We start from the raw sequence: 15004 nt of genomic DNA on the forward strand, positions 1-15004 counted from the left end.
GACGTAATGTGGTAATCATGTGCAATGAATAATCACTTATTGTTTATCTTATCTTTTCTTTTAAGCATCTGCATTCGGAAGCTGTTACGTGATAAGCTTTACAATGCCAGTTTTATGCGGTATGTAATTTTGATAATTTTTGAGAGGAAAGGTCTTTGGACGAACCTCCAATTACAGCTGAACTTCACTTAAAGTTGGTGTCATAAACGAAAGCTGTTCATTTGTGCTCACTCTCGCTTAAAGAGAGCCGTGTATTTCCTCCTGTCTCCCTTAGGGCCAAACAGCGGCTGATCTGCTTCCGGACAAAACATGGCTTCGCCGCGCTTGCCAATGGCCTCGGCGCTGATGTTCCCCCACGTGCTACGATTCGTATTCCTCTTAACCCTGTGTTGGAAACACGTGTCCACGTCTACGCAACCAACGGTGAGTGCTTAGCGGATCCACACGCGTGCTATTGCTCGCTTCTTTGTCATAGCTGTCGCTTTGTGCGTGCTATCCAGAGGTGCGAAGCTTGTTTCGAAAATGCCTATTTTTCCAACCTCGGGGTTTTGTAGCTTCTATGGAAAAGAAAAAAAAAAGAAGTGACAAATAATACAAAATCGCTGTGCAGCCTTTATCAGAAGTACAGACCAAGGGATTTGCTTCTAAGCTAGTGGGGTGCTATTTGCAGCCTATTTTTCGGAGGGGTGAGGGCCAGACTTCCTACAAAATGGCTCAGAAGCGAAACCTTTCGGCTCTAAAATTTCGACAAAGGTTGCACATCATAGCAGGAGGAGGAGAAAAAAGCTTTGCTCGAGGTCAGCACTAAGGCCCATTAAGCCTGAGGACATCATCATCATCATCACTAAGGCCCAGTGAAGGAGAGCGCTTGCTTCGCTAAGGCCCTTTGATCATCTGTCTAGTCCGAGTGATGCCAAGCACTCTGGAGTGAAGGAAGGGAAGGGTAAGAGAAATAGGGAGAGGTAATCGCCATATTACGTGAGAACAGAATGTGCTGTGTGTGTGCGTGTCTGCACTCATCTCCGGGTGGTTGGGACAGTGGACTGTGTCACGTCAGCCGAAGCTGCATCGAATTAGTGGGGTGAGGGAAGTGTTGGAACCTTACGAAGGACATTCGCTTCTTCTTTGTTGAATCACGCGTGTGGTTGGGGTGAAACTGCGCGGTTTTCTCTGGTGTTCTGGTAGTTTTCAGCTATTTTCTCTTCGTACGTTGCGGCGCCTTGCGCTGAGGTTGGATACGTCCAGGTTGATCGATGGCGCCTGGACGTTAATTTCGCGGGTCTGTTAATTAACAAACTTATTTCCCTTGATCCCAGCGGGACCAGGTATCCAACGCAGGGCGAATGGAATGTTCGGATATTACGATTATAGGATTCTATTAGAACGTCGTGTAGTTGGGTTCGCAGTAGTCGTGCGAATGGTTTTGCTGGAGTCTGTACACGATATGTTACTTGCATAATTCCCTAAGATATCTACTTATCCTGTTCGCACACCACGTTCACGTACTGTCTAGCATCTCCCCTCGTTATTGCTAATCTTCCGCAAGACTGCTGTTATTCCATGTTGTAATCGATAACTGTCAGATCTCATAATCGCTTTCGTAGGAGCACAGGCTTCAGTGAGGTGTTTTGTGGCGATCTCTGGCGGCACTATCTTTGGTTTTTATGCATATTGTGAGCTAGACAACAACTAAAAGAACGAAAATCCCCGAGCAGCAGAGTCTTCAGCGTCTTACGCAGTGATCGAAAGCACTCTAGTCTGTCTGTCAGCCCTTAGGTTGGGACGGTGAGATAGCGCTGTAGGTCTTTGGCACAGGGATCACTTTCACTTAGCATGTGGGACGACGAAAAGTTTTGAAGTTTCCTGTCGTTGTTTTTCTTTTACCTTTTTTTTAATAGTATCTGGAGATTTATGTCGCTCCCTCGTCACCGTCTAGCCAACCAGCTCATCTAGGTGATGCAAAAAGAATAACGAATTAATTAGGAAAGAGTAGTGTTCGGAACTCAGATTCCAACTAAAGCGGCAGTTGGTTTCTCGTTCTCGTGAAGCCGTCACATTGAATAAAATTGTAGCGCCGCTACGAGTAACTGAGCTTTGTAGTCAGCGTATACCAGGTGTCTCAGCTACAGGTAACCAAGCGTTTAAAAAAGAGGTACTTCCTAAGCAAGGGGAACTAACTGAGGTCTCTTGAGACACGCGTTGCGTTGCGGTTCCCAAAGTTTAATCATTATTGTTACCCAAAGTTATTGTCGCCCAAAGTTTAATCATTAGCAAAAATGAATTAGCTAGATTTTTAACTACCGGCTTCAGGAACAAAATATCAATTCAGGAGTTCTAGATCGTTAAAAAAAATACATGGCTGTAATGCTTGCACAACGGTACCATTTGCGCTGCCTTCTTTTTTTTTTGCCGGCATTAAAAGAAAGATCCCTCGTGACAGCTGCTGGCGCTTATCTCCCGGCCGCGGCGGCCGAATTTCGATGGAGGAGAAATTCTAGAGGCCCGTGTACTGCGCGATGTCAGTGCACGTTAAAGAACCCCAGGTGGTCAACATTTCCGGAGCCCTCCACTACGGCGTCCCTCATAGCCTGAGTCGCTTTGGGACGTTAAACCCTAATAAACCAATAAACCAAACACCTCGCCAAGTCCGCACGAAAACCTCGTCGGGGGCAGCACTTCGGCGAAACGCGGATTTTTTTTTTTTTTTTTCTGAGACGCGTCCGGGACCCTGAAGCAGTGTCGCTGTTATGTAGAAGATTTTGGAATTATGCGAGGTATATTTTTTTAAAGCCCGTAAAAAAAAATAAAAAACTCCTTTACGCAAATCTTTCCTGGGTGCGAACATTTCAGTCAGCTGTTTTTCAAGACGGCCTACAATCTCTGAGTGGATAAATAAAAAAATTGGTTTGGTTTGCTTTGGTTTGGTTTGGTTTGGTTTGGTTTATGGGGTTTAACGTCCCAAAGCGACTAAGGCTATGAGAGACGCCGTAGTGGAGGGCTCCGGAAATTTCGACCACCTGGGGTTCTTTAACGTGCACTGACATCGCACAGTACACGGGCCTCTAGAATTTCTCCTCCAAAGAAATTCAACCGCCGCGGCCGGGATCGAACCCACGTCTTTCGGGTCTGCAGCCGAGCACCATAAAAAAATTGCCGACGATTACGCTACTTCCTAACGCGAAATTTGAGCGCAGCTTATCAGCTGTTTCACCTCTTCGATAGATTGAGGCAAAGAATTCGAGGAACACGCATGTACAATTACAGACAACTTGTTATTTTTAACACATTTTCCTTCTTCCAGAAACATTCCACTAATCAAATCAAATCAAATCTTTATTTCCATCGGTGCTACAGATGGAGGGCTACGGAAAAAAAGCTGCCACTTGGCAACTTGACGAGTCCGCAGCCCCATATAGAAGGCAGCGTGTAGACAGCACCAGATAATGAAAAACGATAAACAAATCAAGACACTGCATCAGTGCAAAATAAAGGAAAAAAGTCCTGAGCTAGGTGAAACAAACATCAGAATAGATGAAATCAGGTTAGTCAATCGGCAAACATGTCTCTAAGTTTAACCGTGGAACAACTAAATAAATCAAAATTCAGTGACTGATAGTAGTTTAACAGAGATGGCAGAGAATAACACAATCGCTCCATACCAGAATTCAAGCGTGGTAAAGCAACCTTCCAGTTTTCTTCATGTCTACTCTGATAACATTTATCATTTCTTTCTAAATGTGCCAAGGCATCCAGGCTATGAATATTTTTTTTTTTTCACTTCATATTTAAACTGAGAACTCAAACGGTAACGGTATAGCTTGTGGGCTGTGATAACATGAGCACTGTGAAAAAATTCTGCAGTGGTTGCATTGTAGCCAGCATTGTACACGTGACGTAGATACCGTTTTTGCATATGGAATATTTTTTGTGTGTTAGAGAATGTAGTTGTGCCCCACACAAGCTGGCAGTAGTTGACGTGTGAACAGAAAAGAGAATTATAGACCAATATTTTTGTTTTAGTAGAAAGCATATATCGGAGACGACCAACTACACCGGTTATTCGAGCAAGTTTCACTAATACAAAATTCACATGAGATTCCCAGGACATATTGGCAGTGAATATCACACCAAGACATTTGAAATGGTCAACAATGTCAGCAGGATGAGAGTTTAAAACAATATCAGCATGAGGAGGAACAGGTTTATTTTTCTGCGGGAAGACAACTGCTTTTGTTTTATTTTCGTTAATCTTCATGTAATTGGATGAGGACCATTGCTGCAGTTGGACTATGGTGTCGTTACAATCAGTGATGAGTTTATCGATGTGATTACCAGAAAAAAATATGCTAGTATCATCTGTATATATAAATTTGGCGTTCTGGTTAATGTTAACAATGTCATTAATAATGCCGCAACGCATTACTGGCGCCGCCTAGTAGTCGCGCTCAGGAGGCTGGCGCGCGCTCTTCTTCGCCCGTGAGCTCGCTCGCTAGTCGGTTAGCCGGCCGGGACGATTCCGCTGGCGCTTGGACGTTGTGGCAAATACAAACCTGCCTACCTGCTTCTGTGACATTTTGGTGGAGGTGCTGGGTACATCCCATGTTCGAAGAGCTTTTGGGTGCCTCCGAAGCCCAGCTACACGCCGTGGACACACCTGTGCACAAGGCCAGCCGCCGCTTGAGAGGCTTAGCTCCCGAGTGTGGTCCCCTTCTTTCCTTACCGCGAACCATGACGACTACTAGGCGGCGCCAGTAATGCGTTGCGGCATTACAGGTTAAATAGCAAGGGGCCCAATATGCTACCCTGTGGGACACCACAAAGCAGTGGCCGGACTCGTGATCGCGAGTTGTTTATTTAGACTACTTGACATCGATGGGACAGATATGATTGTAGTAACTGTAATCCACACCCTCGTATACCGTAAAGGTCCAACTTTTGCAGCAGAACATCATGATTCACCAAGTTGAATGCCTTGGAAAAATCGACAAATAGGCCGACTACTATTGCCTTGCTTTCAAACTGCGTTAAAATGTATTGTTTCTGTTGAAGCAGAGCTAATTCAGTAGACATATTCTTCCTAAACCCAAACTGGTGTATCGTTAGTAATTCGCAGTGGTCAGAAAAACTTACAAGCCTACAGTGAATTATTTTTTCAAGAGGCTTAGAAAATATAGGTAAGATAGACACCGGACGGTAATTGCCCAATTCATTTCGGCTTCCCTTTTTAAAAAGCATTACTACTTTTGCAGTTTGCATTTTCCCCAGAAATGTCGATGTCGTCAGACATTTATTAAAGATATGCGTTAGAACTGGTGCTATGACATCTGCGACATACTTTACTGGTTTTATTTGAATTTCGTCAATATCCCTACTGGTGCTGTTTTTTAAATTTTTTATTGATGAAATTACTTCCTGCTCATTCACTGGCTGTAGAAATATTGATTTTTCATTCCGCGTGCTGATATACCGACATGCATTTGAGGAACTGCGTGGAGTACTCATACTTGTAAGAAATTTATTGAAAGTATCAGCCAGTTCCGCCTCATGCAAAACTTTGCCATCAATCGTTAGTTTAGAAATGCAGCTACGCTGGTTATCGTTTCTTGATTGTCATGTTCTTGATTGTCATGAAGGAAGCTTTGTGGTCGAAGAAATAGATGGCTATGCTCGACTTGCTGCACCAATGCCTGGTTCTCAAAGACGAGCTCTATGCAAGTATTTCGCGAGGTTGTCACAGCCTTGGGGCGGGGGGGGGGGGGGGGGGGGGGGGGGGGGGGGGGGTTACGAGCGAGACGAACGGGATGTTCTCCCGCATAAGGGGTAAAAAAATGTCTGTTTGTCTTTACATGTGCACTACAGTCCCCACCCACCCTGCTACCCTGATGGCAGCTAATGGTTCATCGCGAGAGTTCGCTCACCAGTGTCAGCGCTACACTTTCCAACCTGGGCGCTGCCATATTGTTTCCGGCGGCGGAACCGGTTTCTAGCAGTCCAGAGAGGAGGCTTTTCGCCGCTTCCACCGTGCTAGCGGGAGGTGCCCACTGCAGTCCAGGGAACAATATGGCAGCGCCCAGGGAGCCAATTATGCGCTCTTCCTTTCCTTAAAATGATCGGAGTGTAAAACGTTGTCAACGGCAACGCCAATGAACACAATGGACGCCGACGGCCTATGGCTTCAGCGCCGCGTTTCCGGCACAATGTTGCCAATGCTTGCAGCCCACATCTCTCTCTCATCACTCCACGTACCTATAAGCGCGATTCAGGCGTCCACTGACCCTGGCAGCCATTTATGCGACCTTCCTTTCCTTAAAATGGCACAACGTTGTCAATGCAAACGCATGCAGCGCACATCTGTCACTACCGCCACGCAGCGTAAAGCATGATTGAGGTGTCCACTGTTCCAAGAAGGCAGTTATGCGCCTTGCCTTTGCTTTCCAAGCTATACCGCTCCATTGGTTTCGCAGCAGCTAAGATGTCCACTGGTATAATTACAACGGACAACGGCAACGGACACGCCGCGAAACGCAGAAACGGGCGCCAAAGAGCTGCGCTCTTAAATTTGGGTAATTAGTCCTCACTAATGAACTTTGAAGTACGGAAATATATTGCAGATAGTCCACCCGACTCTAAACAGCTTTCAGTTGGTTCTATACTTTGCCTGGAAATTCTGTCTTTTGTAAAAGCTTAATTAGCTGCATCTGGGGCGCCCGGTATACCAGTATATCGATTCGTAACACAGGTTGGGGTAATGATTATCAGTCCTTGGTTACCGCCGCTGTTGTGTTTACTTCGTTCGACACGTTAGAAGTGCTTGAATATATTGCATGCGCTTGCTTTTCGGCATGCCCATTGTAAGAATTGGTTTGGTGTGGTTTATGGGGATATGAGAGACTCAGGCTATGAGAGACGCCGCAGTAAAGGGCCCCAGAAATTTCGACCACCTGGGGTTGTTTAACGTGAACTGACAACGAAAACTGCGTTGTCACTTTCCTCCAGTGTATCTACTCTACGTACACTGCAGCTTTCAAAACGAAGATGATGAAGGCATCGGCAACGGATAGCCACCAGTGATAGAGTGGCTACAAGTTTCCCCTGGCCTGTTTCAAAACTCGGGGGTGAAATTCTAGATGGCTGATGGCCCTAGATGGCTAATGCACATTCGAATATAGGCTGGCGCTACACAAGTAACACTACGTGCTTCGGCGCGTAGCACATGTAGCGCTTGAAGAATCCTAGCTTTTTGTTACCCGAGAACATGAATGTTAGCAATATGCTCCTTCCAGGATGAATCAGTTTCCGGACAGACCTTTTAGTGAAATAGAAAGTATTTTGTTAATTATTTTCGTTTTAATCCTTACTTGGAGGTCAACGCAGGGATCTATGTAATGTATAAATAAGAAAAAGAATAATAAGGTGTTGGCGACAAGCAACGAAAACTGCGTTGTCACTTTTCTCCAGGGTATCTACTCTACGTACAGGCAGCTTTAAAAACCGAGATGAAGAAGGCATTGGGGTTTGATCCGTAGTGCCACCGGATAGCAAATGGTTTTTTTTTCTTTATTGCCTGGCATTGAAACAGAAAATCAACAAAACACAATAAACGCTTTGCACATACGACTCGTTGTCAGCCAGCATGAATCTGGCTTCGCCAAATTAAAATTCACGTAATGTACAGAGCGGCTGTAGTCTTGAGAGCCACTCCGGAGCGTCCGCAGCGGCCTTCTGAATGGCCAGAAGCATGTCCGTACATTCGCGAAAGAAAATTCTGGCAGGTCTTGCGTCTCGGTCACAATGGTAGCCTGCCATTCTGGAGCGCCATATACAGTGGAGGCCTGTCAGCATTATTAAGTCAAAAGAAACCCCATCCTCATTTTCAACAGATAAGCACCGGATGCCATACGGGTCTAGTGGAAATTCTTTCTTTAGGGTTCGCTGCAATACATCCCAAAAATAAACCCTTTCCCAACAGTGTAAAAATACATGGTCTATTGTTTCCGGATTTCTGCAAATTAAACAGTGAGATCCCCAGGGTTAAAAAATTTTTAGAGGGAAAGGATTTATTTTTACCGAATAGCCACCGGTGATACAGTGGCTACAAGCTAACCCCTGTCCTGTTTCGAAACTCGGGGGTGAAGTGCTTGCAGCGGAGAGATTGCTTAGGCAGGTGAAGTATGGGGCTCGGCCAAGTGCAAGAAATGAAAATAAAAATAAAAGGCCGGCAGTGGTTCCATATGCGCACAGCATGTCCCATGGGCTTAAAAACGTGGCAGGCAGATATGGCGTTGACGTCGTGTTTTCTGCCCCGAAGAAATTAGGCAGGATGTGCAAACAGGTAAGGCAGAGGCCTGAGGGAAACAAAAGGGCTTGTCAGGTGCGCCATGTTTCCCCTTATGTACCTTGCGAGGTAGGGGTAGTATACAAAATTCCCTTCTCGTGTGGCGCCACATATATTGGCCAAACAGGAAGATGCATCAACAAGCGACTCATGGAACATGAGAACACCAGAAAAAAAAAAGACCCCCTGTCACACGGGGCGGTCCACTGCAGAAAGTGCAAATGTCAACACGAAAAAGATTACGAAAAAAGAAAATCTGAAGGAGACCCTCTCGCTAAAGGTGCATTCCGTTGCAAGAAATGCAAATGTACCCCCGACTACAAGAACACCAATATCGTGTCCCGCCATTGTGATAAGATGACGCGAGAAGTGATTGAAGCTTTTCTTATACGTGAGAAAGGCGCAACGTGCATTAGTTGCCCATCGGTCGCCCTTTCCGAAGGGGAGATTGGGTATCTGGCTTCACATGTGGCATGAGTTGACTATGGTGGCGAGTAATCTTTCCTAACTCTGTCTATATATTTGTGTGTTTTTTTCAATAAACCCAGTTGTTAGTCAGCGCCTGTTTGTCTTTACCCCTCAGTTTCCACGTCCCGTCTTTGTTGCGCTGTTTCAAAAATGAATACGTACCAACTTGCCCAAATTTCTGCTTTACTCTTGCAAAATGGGTCTCTGACCCCACGTTCAGTAAAGAAAAGTACTCTGTGCAATGGCCCCCTTTGTCCGAAGCGGCCCTTGCGTCATAAAAACTCATCATCATCAACAGAAGGAGGACACACGACGTATAGGTCAGTGAAGCAAGGCAGACCCCGCACGCATGCCTAGCTCATCAACGTGCTTCGAGACGCCATCACAGTCCAGTGGAGCCCGCATGCTGCGCCGATGAAAAGAAGAAGCCGGCAGCGAACACGCGAGCCGGGGACACGACTGGGGAGAGCGTTGAACCTGCTCGGCGGGCGCGCTATCGGCAGAGCCATCGACACGCGTGTCTTCCTCCTCCACCCGGCGGACCAAGGACAACATCGTCGCCGCGCTTTGCTTTCGCTGCCTGGGCGTCGTGTTTGCCGTTCTCGCGCTCCGCCCGTCATTCAAAGCCCGACCGATGACTTTTCCTTTTATTCACTTTCGACTTCGTTAACCGGCGGCTCCGATCTGGTTTCTGGGCAAAGCGAAGGAGGGTTCCGTGGGTGAGGGGCTGATTCAGAGCAGAGTAGTCTAGGGAGGGAGGGAGGACGGGTAGCTTGGGCGATCGAACGAGTAGGTTGCTCGACCACTGCTACTTCCGCGATGACTCTATGCATCCGAAGAAGGGCCGACTTCACGCAGGTCGGACGACGAACGGCGGGTCGTCCTGCTCGAATACCACACGGGACCCTCGAACTTCTTTGTCTGTGCCCGCCGAACCGAGATGTCGACGACCCGAGCAGCTTGCCGCTCGCTTGTGCGTGCTCGGGCTTTGCGGGGCGCACGGGCGGGTGAGGCTCGGAGAGGAGCCCTAATGAGATTCGTGGCCCGTCATCTTGAGCGCGTCGCGCCGTCAACCGCGTCGACGGGCTGCTTGCGGTGCGCGACATGTCGCCACCGCGCGGAGAGAAAGTGATCGAGTGGCGGGACGCCGTGACGAGCCGCTGCTCTGCTGCTTCTGTTTAAAGAGGCGAGGACAGATGCGTGATGGATTGCTTCTTCCGGCGCAGGGTTTTATTGGCACACAGAGCGCACTCTTCACTGTTCTATACCTAACGTGAAATGAATCGAAGCGACCCTTAATTTGTTTTTTTACAGGTAGAAGATTTGCGTCACATCAAACTAACATTCTCTTCCAATATCAGATTTCATCACATCTCAATATAAAAAGAAATTTAGCCTTCGGCATGGCTCCTTTTTTCGAGACGAAGACGCTGATGGTGACATGTAGTTTTTTTATTTTTGCTTTTTGATTTGACTGAGATTCCAGGTACTTATTTTTCTAATCTAAAGCCTGCAATACTATGGAGAAGCCTGCGTTGCACGGTTATTGCACTAATTTAAGTTATGTAGATTGGATACCACTGCTCAATTCAGCTGGTAGGGCCGGTAAAACCACTTGAAATGTAGAATTAATTTGAGCACGGAATGTGATTGCTGTTTTGAAAAAATGCTCTGATATGCTTCTTCATATCAAATTTGTTAACTAACTATAATAGCTTGAAGACATGACCGTTTATAATTTTGCAGTAGAAGTCGCCAGTCATTTAAAACACTGCGACAACGTCTTTGCGTCTGGCTCTGGCCGTGATTTGTGGAGAAAAAAAAAATACGTGGGTCACTTAAGTAACTTACGTGCGAGCATTGCGAAAGAATTGCAATTCCATTACAATTCTACTGAAATTCCCTTCAAATTGTATTCAAATTCTGTCCTATTCCTTTGTAGTTGGTGGATTTGTAAGTACTAGTACTTGCTATTACTGGTTAAAAATTGGTGTTTTCCCGCCTTTGAAGACGTGTCATCATTTCGAACAATCGCTAGTTTTGTGAAGCCACTTTTCTTTAGGACACTTTATGGGACGACATTTTTGGCGACGCCGAGTGTCCGCTGCAGTAAGACAACTAATGCTTTCGTATTAATAAAATAACGCCAGGCTTCAGGCTCTTATTTTGAAATACTGGCATGTATTTGTTTCAGATACACAAGGAACTAAGCCCGAAAGAGCTTGTAGACCTGTTTGCTGTCCACTCCCACACTGACGGTGAGTCGCTACTTACGCATCGTTGAGAACCACACTTCTTAGTAGCTGCAGCTTTTTAATACGGATACGCTAGTTTTGGGCGCTTGCGAATGCTTCGGCTCTTTCTATTCAGCTTGATTCTTGCGCTGAGTTATTCCGTAATACTGAACATCGACTTGCTCGGTTCCTTTTCAATCAATCAAGAAGTTTATTTTAGGTTGAGCAAAAAAAGTTACGGGTGAAAACCCTGCTTTCTATTGCAGCTTGACAAATCTCCAGTTACCCGAACAGCAATCACTTGTAAAGCATAGGCAGTTTCATAAAATATGTAAATAGTCCCTTGATGAACCGTCAGCAAGCGATGTCATTTAGGAATTCGGGTAATCAACGTTACCAAGACACGTATATTTACTATGTAATGAGTGAATTTTTAAGAACGGTACCAACCAAGCATCACTCCTCGTTTGAAGAAATTCAACTCCCAGTAATGTGCTTATGGTCCCGTATTGAAATGTATGCTGCGGTCTCAAAGATTTTTTGTTGCTGCTGCTGTTATTGCAACCATCCACCGACTTAAATCTGTACGAAACACCAACTCCAGATTTTTCTCTTTTTCGTTCAGTAGTTCGTCTATGGAAATTCTTTTTCTTACATATTTGGTAAACAGTTAAATGGAATTATGTCAATGACACGGGAAAACCTTTGCATTAAAACCACTTTTCTTTTTCGAATTTTGTTAGCAAAATTTACTTCGGCGATATTTCTATCTTGTTAACATTCGGTCGAGTAAACCTTGCCATCAAAACCACCTTTCAATTCGCACTGCTTCTCAGCCACCTTGATTGTAAAATTGAAACACTAAGCTTTACAGGGACACTGAGGTCAAATCGAAGTAAGCCTGTGTCGATTGAATGCCGCGTTCTGGCGCCAAAAAAACATAACGTTCGCTGAAAACGAAGCTTTTTCAAGCTAGAAAAAGCGGAAGAAATGAAATATAGATGTCGCCACCACCAGCCAATTCCTCAGATTAACTGCGGTGCGTTGACACACTTCCCGGACCACAGAGGCTATGCTACACCGCCATACACTTGATGCGGAGATCACGGAGTCCTCTCAGGTGTAGACGTCACCAGTTTGGATCGAGTGGAGTGAAATTTCTTAAATGCGGTTTTCTCAGCCATAATTGGCCCTTTTGCTAGCGCACAAACAACAAACATAGCCAGCAAGATACTTAGAGTCAGTTCTAGGCAAAGGCAAAAATTGGATACAGCCGTCCTCAGTACCCCTTAAGTGTCGTAAAGGGCCAACGAAACTGCACCGTTTTAAGGCCATTTCGTTCCACAGTGCCAAAGTACCAGGTGGTCAAGGTTCGTCTCAAAAGGTACGTGGAACCGCTGACCTTGCGGACGTCCCAGTATGGCCCCAGAAGACGCGAGCCCGAGAAGCTCCTCTACTACGCCCAGATTCTGGGACAGAACCTCGAGATGAACTTGAAGACGAACAAGGCCCTCGTCGCCCGGAATCTCAACGTAAGTTCCTTGCTAACCATCACTTTACTGTGATTTGTGTTCTTGTGAGGATGTACAGTCTTTGTCAAAAGTAACCCGGCTGGCTGCATGGTTTGCTTCTAGCTTGTATAGTGGGGCCCTTACAGCTTCCCTGAAGCTGAAATGGGGGTTAAAGGTAAGGACTGGGGGTCTTCTTACTTTCCAACGCCTTTTGATCTTTAGGAAAGCCACAGGGGCTCCTCTATACAATTATGAAAAAAAACAGCGCGAACAAACGAGGACGAGACGAATAATACACAGGAACAAGCGCTGACTCTCAACTAAAGTTTATTCACAGGAAACACGCTTATAAAAGGAAACAGAAAACAAACACACCAAAATCAGAGCGCATGTGTTACTATGTGATGTCCAGATATGCAACCTTACAGTCACGCAGGAGCAAAGAAAGCAAGATTGTGTGTCAGCAAACCATCCCTGGTCCTGCGTGACTGTGAGGTTGCATATCTGGATATCACTTTAGTAGCACGTGCGTTTCTGGTTTTGGTGTGTTTGTTTTCTGTTTCCTTTTATAAGCGTGTTTCCTGTGAATAAACTTTAGTTGAGAGTCAGCGCTTGTTCCTGTGTATTATTCGTCTCGTCCCCGTTGGTTCGCGCTGTTTTTTTGCATAATGTATCACCAACTTGCCCGCTTATCTATCCTCTATACAAGCTATAAGCAAACCATGCAGCCTGGTTACTTTCGACAAAGGCGGTACCTGCCCTTCGCGGCAACTATTTGCGGGATTAATGCGGAAGCTATGGAGTGAAACACACCCTTCCTTTTACCAAACGAAATGCAGTCTCCTCTTGCAGTTATACGTTATACGTGGTAGTTAAATTAATGGTTGACTGCGAGACGTTGCTCGGGAAGAGCAACCTGAGTCTCACAAGCCACACTTGTGGCCGCACCTGCCACCGCAGAGCAATGGTGCATCGCATAACCGTTGTACTACTGCACCAGAAGTGGTATGACGACTGCCAGGGACTTATGAATGTAGAGAATGACTTTCTGCATATTTGGGAATTAGTTCATTGCGCAATCGCCTCATACCCTTAAAGGGCAACTGCATAGGTTTTAGAAATAGACGAGCTTAAAAGGGTCGATATGTGGGAAACTTCCAGGTAAATTATGCGAAGTCGTTTTCACCTAGCATCTGAAACGGTGACGTAATCACCAATTAAAATAGCGACGGCCTTCAAGCTTCTCCGCAGCGCACAACATTAAGTGGGGGACGAATGATGGCGTCATCGAAGGTATCGGTACATTTACAACGCATTAACGCCTGCTTTGAAGGGAAAAAAAAACCAGCGCCACGGAAGGCAAAGCCCGCCGAACGTTGTTTCGCAGCGTCCAACGAGGCACGGTAGGGCGTGGCTGACGGCACCGGTAATTTGAAATCATACCTTCCGTGACGTCACACTCAACTTTCCCGCACTCCTCTGGTGCTTTGAGAAGAAGTGCAAAAATCAATCATTGATTACGTCACTATTTTAAATGGTAGTGCAAAAAAACTTGGCATGCTTTACCTACAGCCTACATACATTTGAATCCTTGAGTATCGCGAAATTCTCAAAAAGTGGCGCAGTTTCCCTTTAAGGCAGAGCTTAAGTGCTATTTCGCATATCTTGACCTTGAAATCTGGGCCTCGAACCGAAACCGAAGTAAAAAAAGAAAGTTCTAGCGCACCAAGTTCACACTTAGCCTAATCACGCTAAATCACCCGCAATTCTTTATTTCACTTCACTTCAAATAGTTGCATGGAAGTGTCTAAGGATCCCGAGTGTATTTGCTCTGCAGCAGCTAATATTCCTGTAATCTTGCGTTCGCGTTTCATTTGACCCTGATGGTAGTACATTCCGCTGTTCATAATTAGTGCAGTGTATTGATTGCGTGTCGTTTCCAGGTGATACGAAAAACGCGCGGAGGCAGGGAGGCGCCCATTTCGTGGAGGCGGGCCAACTGCCACTACATCGGAGTGAACGGCAGCGTCGTGGCCGCCTTCAGTGAATGCGACTTCAACGGCGGAATCGTGAGTGGCCGACGGCGCCCTTGTCTGAACTTTCTAAATGTTGTCTGCGCAAGTGACACATTTCTTCGATCTAACTGGCCGAGCGTAAATAGAAAAAGAGGAATAAACTTTATTAACCAAGAGTTTAAAGGGATGGTTCCTCCGTGTCCGGACAACCGATGTTCAAGGTCGCCCTCAAGGCCCGGTCGATCAGCTCAAGCTTAAATGGAGGCTCTTTGTGGGTCAACTTTGTCTCCCACTACGTACGGGTCGTTTCTGTGAGATTTCATTTCAATTCATTTTATTACCTTAAAGGCCCCTTAAAAGGGGTGTTACATAAGGGATGGCAAAAATAAAAGTACAAATTCACAATAACAGGAAAGTTTCTACATTATCACTGAAAAGACT

General features: G+C 45.8%; 1 protein-coding gene across 1 annotated transcript in view; it reads left to right on the forward strand.

The window, feature by feature from the left end:
• Positions 1–309: 309 nt before the first annotated feature.
• Positions 310–15004, forward strand: part of LOC149365769 (A disintegrin and metalloproteinase with thrombospondin motifs adt-1-like) — a 58647-nt gene continuing 43952 nt past the window's right edge. Inside the window, exons 1-4 of the mRNA XM_089544012.1 lie at positions 310–423; positions 10998–11061; positions 12385–12569; positions 14492–14617. Of these exons, the coding sequence (XP_089400138.1) occupies positions 310–423; positions 10998–11061; positions 12385–12569; positions 14492–14617 (489 nt within the window). The remainder of the gene's footprint in view (positions 424–10997; positions 11062–12384; positions 12570–14491; positions 14618–15004) is intronic.

This window comes from Amblyomma mixtum, chromosome 1, assembly GCF_055824585.1.
Source record: "Amblyomma mixtum isolate Tamu chromosome 1, ASM5582458v1, whole genome shotgun sequence".
Taxonomy (NCBI): domain Eukaryota; kingdom Metazoa; phylum Arthropoda; class Arachnida; order Ixodida; family Ixodidae; genus Amblyomma; species Amblyomma mixtum.